This window comes from Aedes albopictus, chromosome 3 (assembly GCF_035046485.1).
Source record: "Aedes albopictus strain Foshan chromosome 3, AalbF5, whole genome shotgun sequence".
Classification (NCBI taxonomy): domain Eukaryota; kingdom Metazoa; phylum Arthropoda; class Insecta; order Diptera; family Culicidae; genus Aedes; species Aedes albopictus.
Window position 1 is genome coordinate 98,678,766 of NC_085138.1, and position 25,000 is coordinate 98,703,765.

Below are 25,000 nucleotides of genomic sequence, written 5' to 3' on the forward strand. Positions count from 1 at the left end.
TTGGCTGAAAATGCAATTTGATGCTTGCTTCCGCACAGTAAGTATAATGAAATAATTCAATTGGTGATATTGATTTCAATAACTCGCTACCAGCCCTGTAATCGACGCTTTCAAGAGCTGAGTAACAAGTTCCAGAATGCGAGATAAATCAAGCTCTGAATGAGCATTGGCTCTTCAATGGCCATTCCGCGGTTGTCGTTGTCGTCGGGCTGAATGGGAGAAAAATTGCACTCCACGCGAAACCGGTTGACCTTGAAGTTTTAAATATATGCTAATGGAATGGATGCGGGCTTTCATTTTGGGCTGGTGTCGTGGTGGCTTTACGTGCGTCGTTCGATCGGAAGTTGCGTGAATCCACAACTGCGCCGGGGCGCGCGATAATTTTGAAAGTAATTGATCGAGCAACTACGTCATTCTTCTCCGTGTTTCCATTATCATATTCGCTTGATCGGCAAGCAAGCAGCCCGAACGGGGCCTGTTGTGGTGTGGTGGCCACCTTTCACATGGGGCTTATTTAAGCTCTTGAATCTTGATCATCATCGTCAGCAAGAACAACGACGACGATGGGGCAAAGTATTGGTGCTGCACGCGAAACCAGCCGATCGCGGCGAGACCAGGTTAACCTTGAAAAGTCTCACCCATTTAGGGGGCTTGGACGCAGCGCGAGCGGACCAGAAGAGGAGCATCGCAGACCGGACTAGCATTGATGGTACGACGAAGAAATGCCTCTGCTGGTGTGCATCCGCACAGTCAGTGGTAGGCAACAACAAACCACTGGAGTCGCTATTATTATGGAAAGGTAGCTACCCGGAACCCGAGTAGAAAATAAAATTTCCTGTTTGAAATCGACTGTAAGATTGATTCTATTGGTTACGCAGTCTACCCAGGTAACAATTTGATGCTGTACAAACGTTTCTCCAACTATTTTAAATCAGGCTTCATTTGAACAAAAGCTGAGCACAAGTCACTTATGCGAATATGGGCAGAAGAGGTACAATCCTTTATTCAGCTCCTAAACATCTAATTTTGGTGATTTTATTCAACCCTTAGCTGATTTGGGGGTAATTAGAAGGCTGATTTAAGGCTTAATATGCGCTTAATCAGTAATCAATTAAATTTATTAATTGTGTAAAAATTAATAAGAACACTTTCGAGATTCTATTTTTACCATTAGCTGCGTCTATTTCCAGAAGAGATGTCGAGGAATGTATGAATTACTCTGTGGGAAAACTGGGAATTGAACTCGAACCTCCTGATTTATAGTCACTCACCATAGCAATACACCACATACAATTGTATACTTATCCTCAAAAACAAGAGCATTACTTGTTGTCTCTGAATAGTCAAGAACATAAGTTGAACTAAGTCTGTATTGAGGCTGAAGAAGCAATATGTGGACTTCACGAAAACCATGCTTGGGTCAGCTGTCAAAAATTATTTAATTAAAGGTTGAACAACAGATGATTAATTCTGCATGTTGGTGTATGTTTTAAAGCTGGTTACCCAGATGAATAATATTCTGTTCAACTTGATATTCAGCCATCTATGAATTGCTGATTAAAGAGATTGAACAAGCCATACTTCAGACCAATATTCGACTGTCATTGTGTTCAGCCATTGACACCATTAACCAGCTATTGTTCAGCTAATACTCTCTTCAGCATTCATTGTTACTTGGGTAAGGCTTAAAAAAACGAGTTTCATTATTCACCCGATGTTTCGACACGGGGATAGTGTCTTCCTCAGGGGAAAAATAAATATTAACGTTTTTGCTCAAATGTTTTGTTTAACCAAGAACTGTCTCGGTTAGTGTCGTTTTTGGTACATGACTTCGGAATACTTAAACAATTCAACGGTTTTGTTTGGCACGGTTGATTGCCAAGATACCGTTGAACTGTTTAAGTGATTCCGAATTCATGTACCAAAAAACGACACAAAACGAGACAGTTGAAGTAAGATAAAACTTTTGACCAAAAACGTTAATATTTATGTTTCCCCTGAGGAAGACACTACCCCCGTATCGAAACGTCGGCTAAATGATAAAACTCGTTTTTCAAAGCCTAAGACTGCGTAGCAGTTAACTAAAATGTAGAATAAAATTTCCGCTTAATACAAAATAACATAAACAAAACACTATAAAAACGGGCGAGCTGTCATTTTATTCACGGATATAAAAACTATTTTATTATTAATTTGACGGTCAAACAAAAATACTGAATCGCTAAAAATGTTTTGTCACGAACAAAATTAAGTTTATATAAATTTAAGAAGAAAAATTCTCACGATTACTTTAAAAAGAGTTTGAATGCAATAATTGATTTGTTATCATCGATTTTGATAATATGATAATTACCGAAAGAGAAAATAAATTATTTATATTCGGTTACTTGTGCAGGTCTAGACACTAGTCAAAACCGAGCTCTAGAGGATCACTATGAGATTATCCAAAAACGGATGTGTTTTTGGAAAAAAAATCTATCAAGAGAAAATCAACCAAAAGGAATCAATCGCTAAAGTTAAGCCTTTATGATATTGAAATTGTAAACAGTATGTTCTTACACTTTAAAGTCTGGTAAATGGAACTGTGGTGTGTCCATTTTTTTTATGTTTTAGGCAAACTATGTAGATGACACTTAACAGGAATTTCTGAAGAAATCCAAATGAAAATCTGGGGTGTCCATTCAAATACGAGAAATATGTATTTTTCTAATGTTTCATCAAATTTCATCATCATCTCTGCAGAAGTTTCTTCCTACAGAAAATCCTTCAGAGTTTCCTACAGGAGTTTCTTTAGAGATTAGACCAGAAGTTTCTCCGGCGATTTCTACAGGAGTTCTTTCAAAGCATCCTCCTAAAATGCCTTTAAGGACAAACGTCTTGAAATCCCGCTTCAACAGTGCATCAAAACTACAGACGCACAAATCTCAAGAAGCAAGCTTCAAACAACAGTTTATTTTGTTATTCTGTTCTTGCTCACTTCTAATAAGCTTAAAATAAGAAGATCAGGTGCTCTAGTTTTGTTTACGAAGAGATTTGTGCGCTCAAAATCGTGAGTAGGTGCCAAAGCCGGCCATTGTGGCGGCCATTTCAGGATTCTAACAAGTCTGTCCCTAAGTTTTTTTTCTAAAATTATCAATCCTATCAGGCATTTCAGCAGAAGTTCTTTTAGATATCTCTTCAGGAGTTCCTTCAAAGATTTCTCCAGAAGTTCCTTCAGAGATTCATCCAGAAGGGTTCAGGGATACCTGTAGGAGTTTTACCATAGATTTCTTCAGAAGATCTTTCAGGTATTTCGATAGGAGTTCCTTCAGGGATTACTCCAGCAGTGCCTTCCGTAATTTCAACAGGAACTCCTTCATGGATTTTTACAGAAAATCTTTGTAAAATTTCCCTTTGAGTTTCTTCTGGGATCTCTCCTGGAATTTCTTCAAGGATCCATCCTGAAATTCCTTCGGAGATTCCTCTTAAAATTCCTTCGAAATGCCTCATGGAGACTTTTCAGTGATTTTTTAGAAGTTTTTAAGGAGACTTTTGTAAATTCCTCCAGGTATTTCTACAGAAATTCCTCCGGGGATTAATCCAGGATTTCCTTCAGAATCTTCGATTTCTGCAGAATAGTAGTGCCTTCAAGGATCTCCTCAGTAGTTAGTAGTAGGATTCAAGAATGCATCCAGGTGTTTCATGCATGTGATTCCTTTAGAAGTTCCCTCAGCTATTACAATAGAGATCCTTCACACATTTAAAACAGAATGCCGAGATCGGCTGTGCAAATCTCGGTTAAAGTTCATTCGCTGAAATCTCGGCTAAACGCTTGACGTTTAATGTTTATTGCCGGCGGTACCCATGGGTGCTGCTATGCATAAACTTGACTTTTTGCTGATATCTCAGTTAAATTGCGATTGCTGAGCGCTCGGCTGTGCGAATCTCGGCAAAAGAATGGAAATTAGCCGAGCTCAACTGAGTGTGCAGGTATTCATCAAAGATTCTTTCAGGGATGCCTCCAGGAGGTCCAACAAGAATGTCTCCAAAAGTTTTATCATGAATTCCTGCAGGAGGTCCTTTAGAAATTAGTCTAGGAGTTCCTCCAAGGATTCCTTCAGGAATTTCTACAGGAATTTGTCCAGACAGTGGCGATTTCCTAACTTCAAATCTACCTGTGCCCCAATTATAAAGTCTTCAATTTTCTGAACAAATTTGCTTGTAATAATTAGAATATGACGAGAATAGCTGCTTTCACTCAGGCGCTGTCCATAAACTACGTATACTCATTTTTGGTCATCTAAGAAGCCACCCCCTCTTTCCCCTCGTAGACTATTGTTCATACACAATATTTGAAATTTGTATGGAGCGTAGACTTAGGTCAGACTCTCCCCTCCCTTCCTAAGAGTCTACATAGTTTATGGACAAGTCCTCATTTCAATTTCGATTTTGATCATAAATTCTCTGCAATTGCAAGTTTTAGGGTCGGTGTACAGGTTTACGCGACACCACTGAGTCCAGGAGTTTCTTCACAGATTCCTTCAGAAGTTTCAGGGATTCGTTCAGATGTTTCTTAAGGGATTTCTTCTGAATTTTTTTTAGGGATTCCTTCAGAAGATCCGTCAGAGATCTCCCCAGAAGCTCCTTCAGGGATCTCTCCAGTATTTCCTTTAGAGATTCTTAGAGAAGGATCCAGGTATACCTCCAGGATAAAACAGAGATTCCCCTGCACAAGTTCTTTCAGGGATTACTCCTGGAGTTCCTCCTATGATTCCTCCAAAGGTTCCTTTAGGGATTCTCCCAGGGATCGCTCCTGGAGTTTTTTTTCGGAGATTCTTCCAGAAGGATTTAGAGATGCCTCGAGGAGTTACATCAGGGATTTCTCTAGAAGTTCCTTCAGGAATTGGTACAGAAGTTCTTTCAGGGATTCTTCCAGGAGTTCGTTCAAGAATTTTCTTTGGGGGATTCCTGAAAATCTTTCGGGAATTCCTCTTGAAAATATTTCGGGGTTTCCTCCTGCAATTCTTCCCAGAATACATGTGCTGTCACAAAGTGCTTCCCCAAATCATCTTCCATCCACTCTTCAACATCACTCTGGTGTAATGCGACTAGTCGGAGTACGGTTTTCACGAAATCCGGTCAATTTGTGTGCTATGCCGTCGACAAGGACATTATCGTCAGAACATTTGAAACGGCGGTAGAGTTGCACATCGGCCTGACGGCGAAGCAGCAAAGGTCAGATAGGCGATGAATGCACTAATAATACCGGTTGTCCTCTACGGACATGGAAACGAACGCCAGATTTGTAAATTAATTCAGATTATCTTCTACTCGGGTTAACTGCTCGTGCTATGCGATTGTGTTTGTACCGATGGCAACAAGCAGAAACAGTTGCAGCGGCGGCAAGAAGTGGCAACACACGTCCATCATCAGCATCAGAAGGAACAGTGTGCATCGTTTTCGCTTATGCCTATAGAAGAAGAAAATCTCAGCCAAACATGGAGAGGACGTCGTCTTGATGCTAGAGCTTGGGAATGGAGCATTTCCGCATATGGAATAACTCGGATAGCGCCGGTTGATGCTGGATAGTGGAGTGGCTCACCTACACACAGCAACGAGGGATGTTTTGTGTCGATTTTTTTTTGTAAAAGAGAACAGATTGCGGCGAGATTCTTCGTCCAAATCAGAGTTTGCTGATTTATTATGGCCCGAGCTGAGGCAAAAAGGTTCGTCGTTTCAAAGATGATTGCTCTACATTCTTCATAATAAAAGGCCTGGTTTCGGTAGAAATTTTATATGTCTTCATCAAAGATTTTTCTGGAAACGATTGAAACAGTTAAGGACAAGGTATTTGGAGTACATAGCTCAAAATTTCTAGAGCACTGTTTTTTAGAACCGTTGAACGGATTTGGATGAAAATGCATCACGCTAATTGTTCAGTGGTTGTCAACAGCGTGATGCATTTTAATCCAAATCCGTTCAACGGTTTAAAAAAACGGTGCTCTAGAAATTTTGAGCAATGTACTCCAAATACCTTGTCCTTAATCAAACTGTGAATGTTCGAAAAAACAAGCATCACGTTGACTAAATGAACTGAAAGTGTATGCTTTGTCAACTTAATATTGAACATGAGAACCAACTTGCTACGCTGACATATTTTATATACTCTAAACTGCAACCTGTATGCAAATGAGCATGGTGGCACCGACATCTATGCATCTTCTCAAGACTTCTGAAGGACTTCCCCGCAACATGACATCCTGCACTATCACCATCGCTACTCTTCTTAATCACCTATTTGCAGTAGTGTAGGTAAAGGACAATTCAAATGAAGGGCAAACTTTCGCCTGAAGGCTCAGTTCTCTGCCCAGCCACCAACTGAGTAACTGAATGGTGAAACAACGTTGTCTAATGACGTCCCCCATAACTGGGAAAAGAAACGACAGACGGAAGGGCCCAGAGAAATTTTCAGGAAGTGTGTCAAGGATGTTACCAACAACGTAGAAACGACTATGCGGTATGGAGAAACATGATGACGACAATGTCAATTGCACTCCTCACCCCAAGTTTATACGCCTGCAGATATAATGCTTTCTCGATTTATCTCGTTGCTCCCACCGGTAGTGGGATTGGAGTAATAGATTGGGAGAGACAACTTAAATCGCTATGCGTAGGAGGAAAAGGCTAAAAATGTAGATTGGCAGAAAGTAATATCGAATGTGGGGTAATTGGATTTGGATGACAAATTCGAGGAGCATCCTGGATAAATTTGGTCAGGGATTTTTTCTTTATGGCTCTACGTTCCCATGGGGACTTGGCTTGCCTCGCTTCAACTTAGTGTCCTTTGAGCACTTCCACAGTTATTAATTGAATGGCTTCCTTTGCCTGCCATTGCATGAATTTGTATATTGTGAGGCAAGTACAATGTCACTCTATGCCCAGGGAGTTGAGAAAATTTTCCCGATTGGAACGGGAATCGAACCCACCGTCTCCGGATTGACAATCCATAGCCTTAACCACTAGGCTAACTGGAGACCCTGAGGTAATTTCAGAGATAGCATCGTACAAGAATTTCTCCAGGATATTCATGAGAGATTTCTTCAAGGATTCAGAGATCCTTCAGGATTCATTCTTCGATTATTCCCGGCATTTCTTCAACAATTCTTCTTAGGACTCTTGAATGGTTTATTTGTAAATTTCTCCTATGATTTATTTAGAGATTTTTCTAGAATCCAATCAGGGATTTCTTCTTGGGTTACTTTCGAAATTTCTTCAATGATGCCTTCGGGGATTTTACTAAGAATTATTTTAAAGATTGATTTCGAAATTCCTTAAGGCATTTCCGCCATGGCTCCTGCGGGGATTCCTGCATTGATTTCTGTTAGGGATATCTACCAAAAGGATTTCCTCAAGTATTTCTCCCAAAATTCACAGAGGGATTCCTTACGCGATTCCTTGAGGGATTCCTACTAGTATTTCTTCTGAAATGTTTTCTGAGACTGAACTTCTACAGACAATTCTCTTAATATTCCTGCGGGATTACTCCATTTTGAAGGAGAAAGGAATAAAATAAAAAGTTTGAATTAGAGCGAATAAGAGTGAGATAGTGAAAAAAGAGAAATAGGCTCAGTGTACCAGTTAGTACCTCAAATTCGCCATAGTTGATTTTCAACCTTTAACGATGCAAATCATCAAGAAAAAATATGTGTACAATAGATCACGTTCATATAATATGATTGCACTCATTCAAATTTCACATTTTCCTCAAATTATGATAGAAATAAATCATTTTCCTTAAAATTTCGGCTTCCTTGCACCCTATTTCGCCATAGTGTACCAGTTATGGCAAATCCCATAAGGAATGCATGTAAATAGTGCGAAGTGGAACCGAAATTAAAAAGTATGTCCATAACCGGTACAGGGTTCCTATCATTGGCACACGCCGTCATAAATAGTAAAAGTGGGTTTGGCTCAGATTTTATATTTTTCCTGTAAAGTATGAAAACAAATCAATCATTTGACATATCGATGAAATTAGCCGGTCTTCTTCTTATTTTTGTAGAAGTAGTTTTCCTTAGGTAGTGTGATGACTGCTACAGGCACCCTATTTGAGCCACTTAGGTGTGGCACACATGATATGGTACGCAAAAATCGTCCTGTTTCAAGTTTTGTTGGTGATCATAGTCATAAGTGAATAGCTGACGTTACTCTTGCAATATTTTTTTCTTTTTATGCGTTTTTTAAGTCTCAACCAATACGAAAGTTAATAAAAATTCTTAGTCTACGATTACTAAGAATTCATTACTATGATGTTATGGGGGTTTCACGCAAAGAAACGGTATACGGCATGCCACAGTTGCGGTAGCTAGTCATATCATCGCATTTATCTACGACGAAATGCTGAACCTGATCGCGTAGAAAACTTAGAGCACTCTTGAAAACGTCTACGCAAAGAAGTCGGTATGATCCCAAACATTGGTCTTAAAACAACTTCCGAAGCATGAAGATGTCTGAAGGAATGTCGGTTAGGGAGCATCTCAAGATCTTTGACGATTTGATCCGACAATTGAAGTCTGCCGGAGCCATATTATAAGAATCCAACCCTCCCAGAATCCTATGACTCGCTATTCACTGTATTGGAGAATTTCGGCGATGGCAAGTTAACGTTCGACGTGGTACAATAACAGCTTTTGGCTGGAGAATTGAAGAAGAGCGATCGGATGTTGGACTCCTATGAGAAGCCTGCGGCGTTTGCTGGTAACAAGCAGAAGAGGCGCAAGTTTCCACAAGAAAGGACACATGGAAAAGTACCACCAAGTGAAGCTTCAAGCTGAATCCAACACAGCCAGTGGAGATGAAGCCGTACCCTTCCTGATCGATAGGAGTGTGGCGACAGATGAAAATCGTGTGCAAGCTCGACGAGAAGAATTGCTTTAAGAAACTCGTGCAGTTGGACCGGCCGATAATAATCAACGTCACGATGAGCGTGGCATAAAGAAACGTTCACTGGAGTTAACCGCTTAGGAGTGCAAATAATCACCAATGACGTGCTGTACGTACCAGATCTACGACCAAATCTTCTTTCGGTAAAGAAACTGGCTAGAGCAAACATCAAGGTAACGTTTGGGAGAAAAGTAGCGAAAATGGTGCATGAAACTGAAGTAATTGCGATCTGTTCGCGGAGAACTCTACGAGACTCGCGTCTACTATGAAAAATGTTTCGCTCTTGTCTGTCAAGTCGAGGATATAAGTCTATAGCACCGTAGATTGGGTCATCTGGGAAGCGCGAATTTGGTCAGTATGGTAACCGGCATGCTGAAAAATCTGACGAACTAGCATTCTGTGAAATTTGTGTAGTTGCCAAACAATGCAGGAAACTGTTACCAAGGCCGTTACGCGTGTCCTTCTTCAAGACCATTGAAATTCATCCACTCGGATGTATGCGGCCTAATAACACCGGCTGCATGAGATGATTCCCGCTATTTTGTCACCTTTATAGACGACTATTCACATTTCGCAGCGGTGTATACGCTGGAAAGGAAATCTAAAATATTCGAATAAAAATCGGAACTACGAAGCAATGGTAACTGCAGCAAAAAGTTTGAAGATGTCAAAAGTGACAGTTATAAAGGCCGTGAGTATTGTTTAATACTTCAGGAAGTTTTAACGCATCCAAAGGGATTCAAGTTGAACCAACTGTGGCTTACACTCCACAACAAAATGGAGTCTCCGAAAGATTCAACAAGACAATAATCGGGAAAGTCCTGGTTATGCTGACAGAGTCTCAAGTTCCAAGAAACCTGTGGAATGAAGCGGAGCTGGCTGCAACATATTTGTTGATTAGAAGGCCGACAAGTGCCTTGAAGGATCAATAAACTTCAGTGGAACTATGGCAGAATCAGAAGCCAAATCTTTCAAAATTGCGAGTATTTGAAAGTAAATAGTTCGCTTGGATTTCACCTCAGCTGCGGAAGAAATTGGATTCGATAAGTCTAGAAGCGATAATTGTCCGATATGCACCAGGGGAACATCGAGAAAAAGCGGTTATTATTCGCAAGAGATGTCAAGACACTTCCGTTCGCTGGAGTACACGATGAACAGTCAGCCGTTCGCTGGTGTTCGTTCCATATGACCTGGAAGCATATTCAGAACTAGGGTGAAAGCACTAGACTTCACCACTGCTCTAGTCTTTGCCCCCTCCATACAAATTCCATTTTTTATGCATGAAGTGGCGAAGATTAGAGCAGAATTTTAAAAGGCGAAGTCTTGTGTTTTTACCCTACATGAAACTCAAAATCTCCAAAGCTTCGAACAAGAGGGGGAATATTCTGCTCGTGCTATTGAAGTTGTTAAACAAGCTCTGCCGGGCGCAGCATAGTTGTCCCATGTTTTATGGGAATCCAAGGAAAGTGAGGGTATTGATTGTCGAAAACCCATAAGCGAACAGAGCCCGAAAAGGGCACTGTAATAATGCATATAGCGTGAAGAGAGCGAGAGAACATATAGCGAGCACTACAGCGAGATAAGTTCAACAAAATATCCTGAAGATTCAGGTTTCTGAAGTGAGTTTTACTTAATAAGTGTTTACCGAGTAATCGAAAACGAGGGTCGCAAAAACTGAACGGAAAGTTACATATCAAATGATGAGAAGTTCCCTAATCGGATTCACAGCTATCACATACGAATGAATCAGCTTGCTAAATATTCGCCATGTAATAGCTGAGTTGGCAGTGGACAGTCAAAGCTTTGACCTGCATGCTGCAATTCTGATTTGACAGATTTGTAAGATATTTCGTCACCCTTGAAGATGGTTTAGTACAGTACAATTTTGTTTGACGACATAACTCCCAACTATTCCAATGTGTTTGGTGCTGATTAGCAGACTAGGTGTCAATCTGAAGCTTTCTCTATCATCTCGATACCGGAATAGCTGGCTCAGGGCCACTCACTTATCAACCAGCGATGAAAGAATGGAAGGTGAACAGCGTTTGCTAAATTTAGCTCCTCGATTTGAGTTCGACAAGCAACAACTAAACTCGCAAGTTGGCCGAAGCAAGTGCTTTAATAGCAGCCTGGCTATCTGAACAGAAATATATTACTTTGCCTACTACGTGCTGCTGAAGTGTCGATTGCACTGCAAGAGCAAAGATTACGACCTGAAAAACGGTGCATTGTCTATCAAGTGATCAAGTGATTAAGACAGATACAGCCTTAGCTCACGAGAATAAACACCAGCACCTGCTCGACCTTCGAGAAGGGAGCCATCAGTGTAACATACGATGCCGTCTGAAATACTTCTTTCCAAATATCCAGATGTCCACTCTTCCCGGGAAGGGAATTTCGTGGAAAATGTCCTATATGGAAAATTACAAGCAATTGTAAGATCACTTGGAGCAAAAACAATTTTGCCCCAATTCACCAAAAGTGGAAACAACGAGGTGTGTGTTGAACTGCGGTTTACAGGAGTTTCCTCTAGTAAACCGAGTACTCATAGGTGGTAAGTGCAAGAAAGTGCTTTTTGTTTGAGATAAATGTGTAGGGGGCAACGTCAAAGGAAACTTCGAATGCTACCGTGGGACTTAAAGAAAACGCTTCAGACATCGCCATAGGGCACATCTTTCTGAGATGGCCTAACTTTGATTGGATCGTTCTCATGTCGCCCTTTTGCCACCGCGCACAAGACATCCATACGCCAATATTGGCCGAACAACAGTTATGTAAATCCATTTGATATACTTGAGGTTTAGACCATACAACCTTTCTTGATTTTGAACTCAATGTGAGGTGTCTAGGAAAGCTTGGAATCAAGAATAATTTCAACGTACTTTACCTGTTCAGTCAGATCGATTTCAGAATTAAAGAGACGCAAAGATCGAACACCATTACCATTACGGTTTCGCCTTTCCGTGAAAAGAAAAATAGATGTTTCACTCGAATTTATCGAAAGGCCATATTGGCGACACCACCCCTCAACTACCTGAAGGGCGCTTTGCATCTGGTCGAATAGGGTGCTGATGCACATACCGACTAACAATGTTAGGTAGTCGTCGGCAAAACCATAAGTAGGAAAAACGCTATTATTGAGTTGCCTCAATAGCGTATCTGCTACGGGATTCCGCAAAAGTGGTGATAAGATTCCCCCTTGGGGGCATCCACAAACACTAAATTTCCTAATCGCTGCTTGACGCAATCTCAGGAACAGATGTCGGTTTTTAAGCATTTGATGAATCCAATTGGAAATCATTGGAGATATATCATGAACCCGTGCGGATTCCAACATGGCATCGAAAGGCACGTTGTCAAAGGCACCCTCGATGTAGAAGAAAACATCCAAACAAAATTGCTTTTGAGCTAATGCTTTCTCGATATCGCAAACAACCTTGTGTAAAAGCGTCACAGTGGACTTTCCAGATTGGTAAGCATGTTGGTTTACATGAAGAGGCACGTTGGCTAGATGAACATCACGGATGTGCTAATCTACAATGCATTCTAAGAATTTCAGAAGAAAAGAAGTCAAACTAATAGGTCTGACACTCTTTGCTTCTCCATGCGACGCTCGACCCATTTTCGGAATAAACTTTACAGTAATATTTCGCCTGGATTTGGGAATATAGGGGAATCAACGTATTTTGGACACAGCGTTACGCCAATATATTTTGGACACTTCCATTTGTTTTTGTCCAAAAACTATTGGCGCGTTGCTGTGTCCAAAATATGTTGGTTCCCCTACCCTGTGGCAAAACTGCAAACAAGTTGTTTTTTCAAAACATGCTTGAAATAATCAAATCCCTTCTGAAGCAAAATAGGATAAATCCCATCTGATCCAGGAGATTTGAAAAGAGCAAAGCTATTTAATGCTCACTCATTCGATTTTATAGTTATAATACTCCGCGCCGAAGCCAGATTCATAACTACAAGAAAAGACATCATGTTCATCTGAAGATGTAATATGCACGCATCCGAGGAAGTGTGAGCTAAATAAAGATTCCAGAACTTGCTCATCTGTGGAAGTGAAATCGCTATTTAACAAACGAAGTTCGTTCACTCGAAAATCCTTAGATTTCGCAAGGATTTGGTTTAACCGTCTGTCTTCACTCAAACTGAAAACATTTGTACAAAGGTTTTTCTAGCCGAATCGTTCAGCAAACCGGAGAGCTTTCTTACCCTGCGAACCGACCCTTAAGCCTCCGAACCAGCCGGACGTCGTTCGTTCTAACTCTTTCTACATTGTTTCCTGAGCTTCACCAGATCACAGTTCCACCTAGGGGTTCCTCTTGTGGTATTCGCAGACCGTAGAGGACAAGCTTCTTCAAAATCTTCCATGATGAGGGCCGTTGTAATATCAACGGCATCATCTTTAATCACTTGGGGTGTCAATGGATGGTGAGTATCCATGAAATTTGGTCGCAACCAAATCAGTAAAGAGATCCCAGTTGGTTGACCAGGGATTCCTGAAACGCAAAGTTTGCGAAGTAACATTTAAATGTTCAAAAAAGATGTAGCGATGATCAAATAGAGATGCTTTATCTGGTAATTCGTCAACTTCTGACTATTTTTGCTGGAGAAAAGCGTTATGTCTAATACTTGTTCTCTGGCAGATACCGGTTGGGCGGTTGTCTATGTGAAGTAATCCAAGATCTGAACTAGTTAATTACTCCATTAACCTGGAGCCTCTCAAGTTAAAGTCTAAGCTACACAGATGATATGGTGAGCATCACTGCCAACAACAAGCGGAAGGACTTTTGAAGTGCAGTATGCGATGACTTGTTTGAAAGCATCCGTTGGGGATGGTTCATCATGCGGCAAATAAACCGAACAATATACGTATTCCCTGTTGAGGTTTCCAGTAGATACCGTGGAGGGCCCATATTCTGCGCACCTAAGACTTTTTCAATTTCAATCAGCTGTAACAAATTCCAAATCGAACCGATTTGGCTGAATTTTTGACCGCACATAGTTTTTAGCTTCGTTAATAAGGGAAAAATATCATTCTTATACAAAACACTCAATTTATATGTAAAATCATGAAAATTCTAAAGTGTGTTTTTGTTCCTAATTCTGCGCACTCTTTTTTGGAATGTTCCTTATTCTGCGCACATGGGAAAAACTCCAAAAAGATAACAAATTGTAATGAGAACATGATTCATAGATGAAATTCAATTGAATTCTTCATTTCCAACTTTTGTACGACATTACGACCATATTGGAACTTTGCATGTCCCCAACGATACTATGTACCTACTTTGATTACTAGGCAAAGGGAATTTCAATCATAATACACAAAAGGATTTTGTAGCATTAGCAATATCGAATACTACTACGTAAAGCTTTTAAGTTATCCACATATGCACATATTAGTAAAATTAACTTTCATTTCTTAAGGCAATATAAACTTTTTCGCCATTATAAGGTGGCACAATCTTTGTTTGCAAACTGAGACTTCTTTCTGGTCTAACTCCAGGGTTTCCACTGTTTAAGAAAATTCCATGTGAACTCACATCATATATCGCATTTGACGAATGCTTGCATACATAAAATTTCCCCGAGGTTGATAGCAAATGTTTAAAACAAGTCCGGTCAAATTATCAGATCAGAAATGCAAGAATCGCAAGAATCGTAAATTAGCCTTCAAAGTTTAGACGTAATTACATTCACCGAATTGCTAGAAACATAGAATATCCTAGTTATAACTATGGTAGCATTTATATGATGTTTGTTTATTAATTATATGTTAAAAACTTAGTGTTGAAATGTCTGCGCAGAATTAGGACCACTATTTAATATCGGTTCCTAATTCTGCGCACCTAAGAAGAACAAGAAGATTAAGAAAAGAAGAAGAAAACTCAATTGTTTTTTGCCGATTCTGATTCCTCGAAGACTGCAGTACAGGATGCGCATGGAAAAGCAGACATTCTCTTCATTATTTATGTCACAAAATGCTTCAGCTCATGAGGCAACTTTTTAGCAGCTTCGCTAATGGACAAAGATTTTAGGCAATTTCCAGTACTTGCAACATCATTTTATTTTTTCGTAAAATAATGATCGTTGATTTGAAAAATTTTTCTTCACAAACTTTTTCATTACTATTGAAACAATATTCAAAAAATTTATTTGAAGCTGATATTGAACTAGCGTCCGTGATTTTGTAGTATATTCGAGAAAGTGCGCAGAATTAGGGACTGCGCAGAATAAGGGCCGGTCACGGTACATCAATCGTGACAGCACATACATTTCTGGTGGTGAATTCAGAGACAAATGTAGCAACGATTGCGTTGTTGACAAGCACACAGGCTCGAGGCATGACACGCGAGTTTGCCATTTCATTTTTACTGAAAGAAGCAAACACCGGATTCACAATGTTTCCTAGATAGAAACTCCCCTTATAAAAGAAAGTTATTGGACTAAAGCCGCTTGATCTGTACCATTTTGCATAAGTCTGTAAAGATTGATCGTTGCTTTTTTTTTTTTTTTTATGGGTTTTCAGTTGGAGCTGCGTGACAGCTTGATTGTCAAGGCTGAACCCGTTATTCAAATTTCATCTCTACCAAGACCAATGTTTAGACGGAATAGGCTATGTTGCCCAATTTAACACTAGTTTTTACATTGTACCTAAGTAGTTTTAATCAAAATATTGCATTTTCCCTCCCGTAGATGTATTGTCATGTCTGTCTACCCTCAGTCATGTGAAGCATATGAAGCTATCAGAATAAATCTTTACCCGCGAAACCTGAAGCACCAGGAATGTTTATATCCTTGCTATTACTTCTTGGAAATAACATAACACAAAATGCTGTCTATGTTGACAACTGTGCCTATGCTATCTCCAAGAAATATTATGTAAAATGTATAGTTGAAATAATTATGGTCAAATACCAATTGAAGACAACAACCTTTACTGCGATAACACCTATGTTGGTAGCCACCTACAGCACTGGCGCCATCCCCAATGATAGACACTAGTTTTGAACATGTCATGCATGGGCTTCCAATGATACGAGAAACGAAAACAACCTAACTATTAAAACAGAGCCCATCCGTTCATTTGTCCTATCGATCCTACCTAGATAAACCAAGTCATTTTCTCCCCGTAACCTAGAAATGTCAGCCTAGTCATACACAAGTAACGTCCTTCAGCTTAGAAACAATCAGTTTTTGTCCAAAATGTCACGTCGAACGCATTGACGTCAATAAAGTGTTAAAGTATGGTCCACTGCACGAACTTGGGCCGGCCCGCTCACTCCCAAAGATAATTTGGCGTTTGAGCGGTGTCGTCACCGCTCAAACGTCAAACCATGTGTGAGAGCAAGTAGGCCAGTAGTATCGTGCAGTAATCCATTGTTCGCACGTTAGCTTCGAATCTATCAGCACTGTTATGTGCTGCAACTTTCCTTCCTACTATTCGGTTGATTTTACCAGATTTATATAAAGAGAATATTACTGGATATCATTGTAATATTAAAAAAAAAAAACAAATTTGTTTTGATAAAATTACTAATTTAAATATATTTAATTATTGTAAATTACTCAAATTATTGTAAATTTAGTAGTAAATCAAAATCAACCAAAAAAAACGTGGGAAAGAAAGCCCAAACAGCATTTTCAAGTCTACTGGCAATAAAAAGTTTTCAAAACCTGTTACAAAACCTATATTTCTAGTAGGATTTGTAACGATCCTCAAAACCTTCTCAAATCCAACCAACTTGGAACTATTGCTTGGGTATAGAATCTATTGAGCCCCGGCGGTCCCTCCGTGTTTATCGAGCATTTCTGATGAATATGGAAAAACATATGATCAGCCATACTCCATCTGCAGCAGCCGGTTCGTGATGAACCGTTGGAGGCGCATTAAAGTGTTAAAAAGGTGATATGATTCACTAAAGAATACTACATTACAATAACCTTCACTTTAATACCGTCAAACCCTGCGAACTTGGCCAGGGAAGTCTGTAAAGATTGATCGTTGCTGTTCTTTAATGCTGAAGTTTGATCTGAGCTATCTTGATCCTACATTTTTCACATTTTCCCTTCTTCACATTTTTTTTCAACAAAATAATTATACAATACAAATATTTGAAGTGTTTTAGTATTTAGGTGTTTAACTTTAGTGTTAGGTGTTTTAGGAATATGTTCAGGAAATTGTCCACCTATTTATACAAATTATTTCGTGAATACCTCTACAGACTCCGCTAGGAATTCTGTCATATATTTCTCTATGACGTGTGCAATCAAGTTTGTATACAATGTTTTAAAAAGTTGTACAAGAAATTTCACGACTAACTTTTTAAGGAAATCTTCAGAGAATCTTCCATTGACTTCTTCCAATGTTTGTTCCAAGAAAACCTTGATAGAATATTGCAGAAAATTTGCAAAAATAAAACAGATAGGGAATCGCGCTACTTGGGCGGTGATTCTATATTCGTCTGTTTTCCACTATAACTCAGTCAAATTTGAACCAATTGGCACAACTTTTGGAATGTGGTGAGATAGGTATAGTATCTACCCGTGTACAACATTTCAAGTCGATTGGTTCAAAATTGACTGAGTCATAGTGGCAAACAGACGAATATAGAATCACCGCCCAAGTGGCGCGATACCCTACAAAAACATATTGTTCTAATTAATGTACGGTGGCAATAGTATTTCGTATGGGGGTAGTCGGCTATGCTTGGAAAGACAGAAGCAAACTTTTAAAATCAATCAAACATTCAAACATGACTCATAATGTTGCCAATGGTTCATAGCTATCACTTTTATCCACACCGATAAACCTCCAATAAACGCCACAAGCCAAAAACTTGCCGCATTTTGCTTCCAAGAGACGAACGAGGTCAAACCTGTGTCTTCTTCCTTCGCGACTTTTTGCTCTTCATTCCCATACATTAAGTGCTGCTTCTGCTTCAACGCGAAACACGAGCCGACGACGTACCTACCTACATACCTCTAGTCACCAGAGTGCGTGCAACAAAAATTGGTGTCACCCATTCACTTAGATCCCCTTAAGGTGAAACGGGACGCCGTGTTATTTTTCCTATCTTGCCTCTCTTTCTAACAATTTGCCTCGCGATTTTGAAGATGGTAATCTCGAGTTCTATCGCACTGAAGCTGCTGAAAACCAATCAGCATATGCACTGCAAGTGAGCATACACAATGATAGGTTTTTGTTGCAAAATATGAAGTAGAATCTGAGATTACCATCTTAGTAGCCACAGAGCAATGGCGGGTATTTCCTCGATCGTCCCGTCCGCCCTTAAAATAGAACCCATTCCGGGATCCATCCGCTGGATGACTTACCTCGATCGCTGGCATCCATCCTGGTGTAGTGTCGTCGTTACGCAAACAACTCCGCCGTCGTCTTCGCCGTAGTTTGGCTGGTATCCAACACTGGAACTCACTCACTCACGACGGGTGCGAGAAAATTTTCCTCCCCAAGACCCAAGCAAAGAAACCTAACGGGAATCGGTGGTCCCGGACTTTTTTCAATCTTTTATCAGGCCACCAAACTTATCGCGCAACGGCAGGCAAACACACTGGTTCTGATGAAATTCGGTCCGTTCGAACTGCAGCCGGTATTCGCACGTTGAGTAAACACACCTCACTTGAATTTTACAATAAAACAGATAGGAAAACACTGATAAATTCTTGGATCACCACAAAATATTTTCGCGACGGCACCAAAAAATCAACAAACGTCGTCGTCGTCGTCTTCCGTCCGCGACCCGACCGACCAACACCAGCAATCATTCGAACATGGCGGCGTCCGCGGAATTATGCTGTCAGTCGTTTGACGTTCCCACGAAAATGCTGTCACTTATGTTGCGCTGCTTCGTCGAGTTCTGGTCGCGGTGGAGCGGAGAAAGGGTTCGATGAACTTCCAGAAGATCGGCTGCTGCGGTCCCACGAGAAATATTGCACTTTTGATGTAAATTCAGGAAGATTTACCGGCTAAATGCAACGGGGTGGCACAATAGATACGTTTAATTAACGAAAAACAATCACTGCAACAATAAATGGGAACAATTTCAACGGCAACAATCGAAACAAAAGTTTTTCCGAAGTTCGCGACGACGGACGATCCGCGCGAGTACACACAAGCAAACGCTAGGGGTGCTCATGGAGAATAATTTTCGAAAACTGACACGGAAAGGATTCTTTAAGGATTTTCTCGATAAACAGATAAAATCTGGCGGTCGATTTGAATAGGTCGAATCCGCATAGGAATCACAGTAAACTTACGAACTACCCGCATAGAAAAAACTATTCATAAGGCTATCTGACGTTTAATCACCTTTCTCTTTTTGGCTCCTGAGGAGGATAGGTTTGTTTTCATAGGGAAACGTTTCCCTATGAAAACATTAAACAAAAAATTTGCTATCTTCTGCTGCTGCTTGAGATAGAAGGGTGATGAACGCTAGATTGCCTTATGGCATCGTTCATATTATACGATGTCCATTAGTGCAATGATAACAATACAAATAGTAATAGGTTTATAATAAAACGATTGGGGTTGAAAAACTGCAATCATTTAGAATTGTTCAAGTATCATTGAACTTATAATAATGATACGTTGAGTACTACATGAATAATGTTACTTAATAGAATTTCCCATAAGTGCAGCGGCAAAAATAACATTTTCGACTGTTTTTCATCATATTCGGTGCTGTTAGGACGACGTCACGGTAAGCTGCCATGTTATCTCACTTAAAATGCAGCTATTTGGCATTTTTGGCACAAAAACTGGGTTTGCACTGCGTGTCACAGGGACAATGCGTCACATATATCCGGTACCGCGTAATACACCATTTTCCATCTACAATGTTTGAGTGGATGCACCACCCTTTTCTCGCCCGCAAGCGGAGCTTTAAAACAGGAGCCCTCGGCAGTCGCTGCTTCTGGTCACTTTCAGATCAGATACCACTTGCAAACTTACCGGCCAAACCAAGTGGAGGTCCTTGATGTATTCACAGATGTTCCTCTGAATTTCATGTTTTCCGTCTGCTCATCCACTTTTCAACCAAGTTCAGAACATTATTGGCTTTGAGTCACCCGCGAACACTTCTAAGCTTTGGTCCAGTACGTAAGTAACGTGAGAGGAACTGCGTAAGATGATCGGAAACCACGACCAGTTCGAATCCCAAACACACCAGGAAAAGATAAAAAAAACTGCAAAAGTAAACAATGATTCTCTGAATGGTAGACCAATTTGACAGAATCCGGCGAAAATTCGCAGGGTTTTTTTTTCATGTCGGTAAAGTAGATATTCGCCCCTTATTTTATGATTTGCTGTATCATCAAATCAATGATAAACTGATTGTAACATGTACAATTCCCGAAAATTTTCATTCGCGAAAAAAGGCATTTTTGAATGGTAACGATACTTAACGACCTATTCGGTCTATCATTGAAACTTCAATAACGATAACATCAATCATCGATATGATTCGTTGTATCATCGATTTATAATCCAGTTTATGATAAGATGAATAATCTGAAAATCATAACCTGTATGCTAGACATATGATACCGTTTTATTTGGGTATTCAAATCGAACGCCAGAAATGCATTTCGTCAAGTTTTGAAAAGACCTAAGGGGCATAGGCATAGCTAGCTTTTTCTTTTTTCTCACTCACTCCTAAACAAACACGAGAAAGAAAAGGATGAGCGAGGGAGCACAGGCACTCTTTTGCATCCCGCTGTTTCTCGTGTTTGTTTAGGAGAGAAAGAAAACAGAAAAAGCTAGCTACGCCAATGGGGGCAAGACAGATCTAACGAGAAAAAATCAGGCCAAACATGTCTAAAGGTCCTATCTGCAGAAGAGAGGCTCTCTTTGGTTTCCCTCTCTTTAGTTAAAATCACAGTTGTTTATTTGTATGGATTACTGCACGAATTTATTCTGGCCTGCTTACTCTCACACGAAATTTGACGTTTGAGCGGTGTCGACACCTCTCAAACGTCAAATTTTTCTGTGAGAGTAAGCAGGCCAGAATGAATTCGTGCAGTGGATCATTATGATTGTCTCCTTGCATTGGACGATGGTCAAAGCAATCGTCTTTTGATTTGTACTACAAAAATAGTTGAAAAGTGTACCATTACATTGCAATAATTGAAAGAGAAAGTGAACAAAGAGCAGAGGGGTGAACAAAGAGCAGGGACGCCTGGCTGCAATGTTTCGTTATCACCGATGATAGGAAGCAACAATGATTCATTATCTACATTCACCATGAAATCAACTGAATTATGATTTAAATCTCCATATATATGAATATGATTTTCAGGATTCATGTCATTAGCAACGACGTCTAAAGTATTGAAAAAATTCTCATATGAAGACTTTATAGCATGCTGTGGTGGAAAATATACTGATACAAATATATGAATCTGTCACCAAGGTGAACCTTAACCCAAACGTCATCAAATTCCTTATACAGTCATGACCCAGGGGTGAGAAACTCGGCACAAAGTGCCCGGCACACTTTCGGCACATTAATGAAGCTGGCTGTCATCAAACAGGCAACACTGTTTTGTTTTATTTCTGGAGAACAAAGAAAATAATGAAGACAACTTGTACATAAATATCAACACTTTGATAAAAAAAAAATAAACTATTCCGGGGGTTGCTATTGCAATCTAATTCCGAATCTCATAACCTTTCAATCTCAACTAAGCATGATTGAGTTTTCAGATGGTTTTTGAATGATGTTTTAGCCTGAGAAATGAAGAGCTGCAAATCTTTTGGAATCTGATTTGATTGGATCTGATGGGGCTTATAATCAAGACAGAGGGCAAGAATGAGGACCTGAAGTTTTGGGCTTTCTAGAACCAATGTCAAAATATTATTTATTCTTTATTCCGTCAATTTGTAGAGAAATATCCTGAGAAGAACGTAACCAGCGGAGGGTTTTATGCGCCGGAACAATCTAAATTCGTATATCTTTGCAAGAATGCCTAAGGCGTTGTTTTGATGAAAGCACAAATCCTGACGCAAACGTTGGTTCGCACCTGGATTCGCTTAAGAATCCCTAAAACATTCTAGGATAGATTTGGCAATCATGATATCGACTGCATATTTCTCTGTTCTGAGAGGAATGTGTTGCCTTGTGTTTTGCACAAAATAAACTTTACAGGCAGCAGAATCAGCGAACCTTTTGGCTATGATTACAAAGAATTAGGATCAGGACACAAGCGAAATCAAAACAAGAGAAAGGTTGCCAGATACATAACATATATCGAATCAACTGACAGCATCGGCACGTTTGGCACAAAATCAAGTGTGCCGAGTTTTCTACTCCCTGTTTCATGTGCTAAATTGCTTTGGTCAGGGGGCACATCAAGTAGCATCCAAGAATGTTTTCAGACAACGGTACCGCACGCATGGTAATGAGCCATTTTACGAACAATGTTGATGATGATATTGGTTTTCACGGGTTATTGGACACTACATCCTGTCAAAATTCATTCATAAAATCGGCTCGTAAAATAGACTATATTGACAATGTTTCGTTGGTGCAGTATTGTCGTCGCGATTGAAACCCGAAGTTTCTCCACACGCGACAATCGATTTTTATATGAAAACGGCTTTTTTATATGAAAACGGCTACTTTGTAACGGCTACTTAAGTAACCGGTAGAATACAAGTAGTCGGTAAATCCACAATACCACGGATTCGGTAGGAACTACAGTCAGAACCCGCTCGTTGAGCCACAACCTCCACCCAACCAACGAATTCGATTCGCTAGTTGGGTGAAGTGACAGCAGCACAAGGGGCGTGCATTGTTTTTTTAAATGATGTTTGAGTTGGAAGTAAAAAGTATTTTTTTTTTTCAATTTATTTTTCATTTAGAGCAAAACTGATACGTTTTGCAAGATACATATATGGACAATGCGAGAAATAATTATTTTCAATCATTTTTAGTCGGTGAAGTGCTTGGTGAAGTGAAAATATCGATGTTTATGAAACCACCCGGACCAAAATGCAAGCACAAAACGCTTTCAATGATCGACATAATAAAGATTGCCGATGTTTTGCATTTGATTTGAAGTAGTAGTACATATTGTTTATTTTTTAAGAAATACGAAATATAAATTCTTCTCGATTATCAGTAAAGTTTAAGAAAACAAAAACTCATTAGCTCGCCCCTCGGAATTACAGATTGGTTGTCATTTTTAGTTTGACATTGAATTATGACATCCAGGTGCTTTTTAGTTGGCTGACAGCTCAACTAACGGAGCCCCAACTAAAGGGCCACCCAACTATCAAGCCCCCAACCAGCGGGTCATGACTGTACAACAGTATTGCGCATTTCCCACCCCACTGGACCCCTTCCGCAGTTATTATAAGTGCGAGATCGTGAATAAAACTGCGATTTTGCATCGAATCGTTTCGGTGTCTTCTGCGCACTTATGCATTACAAAGTGCTGAATAAGTGCGCAGAAGACACCGAAACGATTCGATGCAAAATCGCAGTTTTATTCACGATCCCGCACTTATACTAAGTGCGAAAGGGGTCCAGTTGGGTGGGAACTGCGCAATATTTCTTTGGATGTATATAAAATTCATTGCAAAGTCAAATGCGGACACCCCTAGCTAGATGACATTTCATAACTCCGACACATCTATGCTGTCAGTTCAGCTTGTCATTTTTTTACTCAACCGTTCGTGTTATTGTTGATTGTTGCCGTTTTTAGCTTGCCCGGTTTATTGGGGACTACGAAGGTGATGATTTTGTTTGCGATTTTCTGTGAGAAAGTGAAGGAGGGAAGATTTTTTGCTTTTTTTTCACTCATACTCCCATAAGAAACCCCGTAGGAAGGAAGAGTGTTTCCCGGCTCATCAACCTTCGTAGTCCCCAATCCAACGCTTTTCTGGTCATTCTGGACATTACTAATCGATTCTTTCATCAAAATTTAATCCCGAACAATCACCGCGAAAAGAGTAATCCCTGAAAATGTTCGAAGCGGCGGCACGGCTCCAGGCGCACAACCAAGAGATGGTCAAGTGCATCAGCCAGCTGCGAACGCAGCGCCAAAAGCTGGCCGACCGAGTCGCCACCCAGGAGCAGGAGAAGGCCCTGGTCGAGCAGGAAATCCGAAAGCTGCGCCAACAGTTGAACGCACTGGATGAATCCCTGGAGCAAAACCGCCGGAAGCTCGAGGAACAGGACACCAAGCTGACGGAAACGGAAACCGGCTACAACAAGTTGGTCGACACGATGCACGTTCTGCTGATGTCCGTTAAAAAGGACGAAAAGGATTTCGGCTGTCCGGCGAGATCCACCGCCGCCAAGAAGGAAGCCACTAGCTAGTGTGATTTAATTTGATGTTTATGTATTTTATTTTGAATCCCAGATGAATTAAAAACTTAGTATGTATTAAACTCTCTCTAGATAATCGAAAATAGGCACGAATGACTATAATACGCTGAACATTTTACATTAAATATATTACGAATATTTTTGGTAGGATATTAAAAAAAACGATGTTTTATTCCTTATTTCTGTTTCATCTACCACATGCAACCTTGGTATTATCACAATCAGTCTAAGAAAAGTCTTACGATCGAAATAGGTATGAACTTTTTGTTGAAATGCTTTCCTATAAAAAAGAATAATAATCTCTACCCTGTGGCCTATTTTGGCTAAGAGAGGACTCGTTGTCAAATATGTTTCACCATTAAACTGATGTTGCTATGCCTACTAATCCTATATGTACCTAAGTTCAATAAATAATCAATTACCTTCGTTGATCTCTACTGAAATGCTTGCGTTGAATAAATAGCCTACATACGTGGAGGATTGCGGTCTTTACTTGACCACCGTTCATCATCAGTGGGATGCTTCTGTCGTCCTAATAGGGGGTGGTGTATTCAAACAGGATTCAATTCTCCTTTTGGCCTCGGAAAAATGTCGTGTACGATTCTGTTGTGGTGTGACTAGAAGACGTGTCTGATTTTGTGGAAGTTAGGCATAGCCTGCAGCCCGTACTTCGTTCCAGGTTTTGATCATTTCTTCCGGATCGTCGTAGCCGT

At 40.1% G+C, this 25,000-nt stretch overlaps 2 protein-coding genes across 2 annotated transcripts in view; one reads left to right on the forward strand and one right to left on the reverse strand.

The window, feature by feature from the left end:
- LOC115256313 (protein ultraspiracle) overlaps positions 1-19,077 on the reverse strand; it is a 474,548-nt gene extending 455,471 nt beyond the window's left edge. Inside the window, exon 1 of the mRNA XM_062856938.1 lies at positions 18,271-19,077. Coding sequence (XP_062712922.1) covers positions 18,271-18,289 — 19 coding nt within the window. The 5' untranslated portion in view covers positions 18,290-19,077. The remainder of the gene's footprint in view (positions 1-18,270) is intronic.
- Positions 19,078-23,831: 4,754 nt separating this feature from the next.
- LOC115253962 (uncharacterized) lies at positions 23,832-24,994 on the forward strand. Its single transcript, XM_029854546.2, has one exon. The coding sequence runs from the start codon at positions 23,922-23,924 to the stop codon at positions 24,276-24,278; it is 357 nt and encodes a 118-aa protein (XP_029710406.1). The 5' UTR covers positions 23,832-23,921; the 3' UTR covers positions 24,279-24,994.
- Positions 24,995-25,000: the final 6 nt, after the last annotated feature.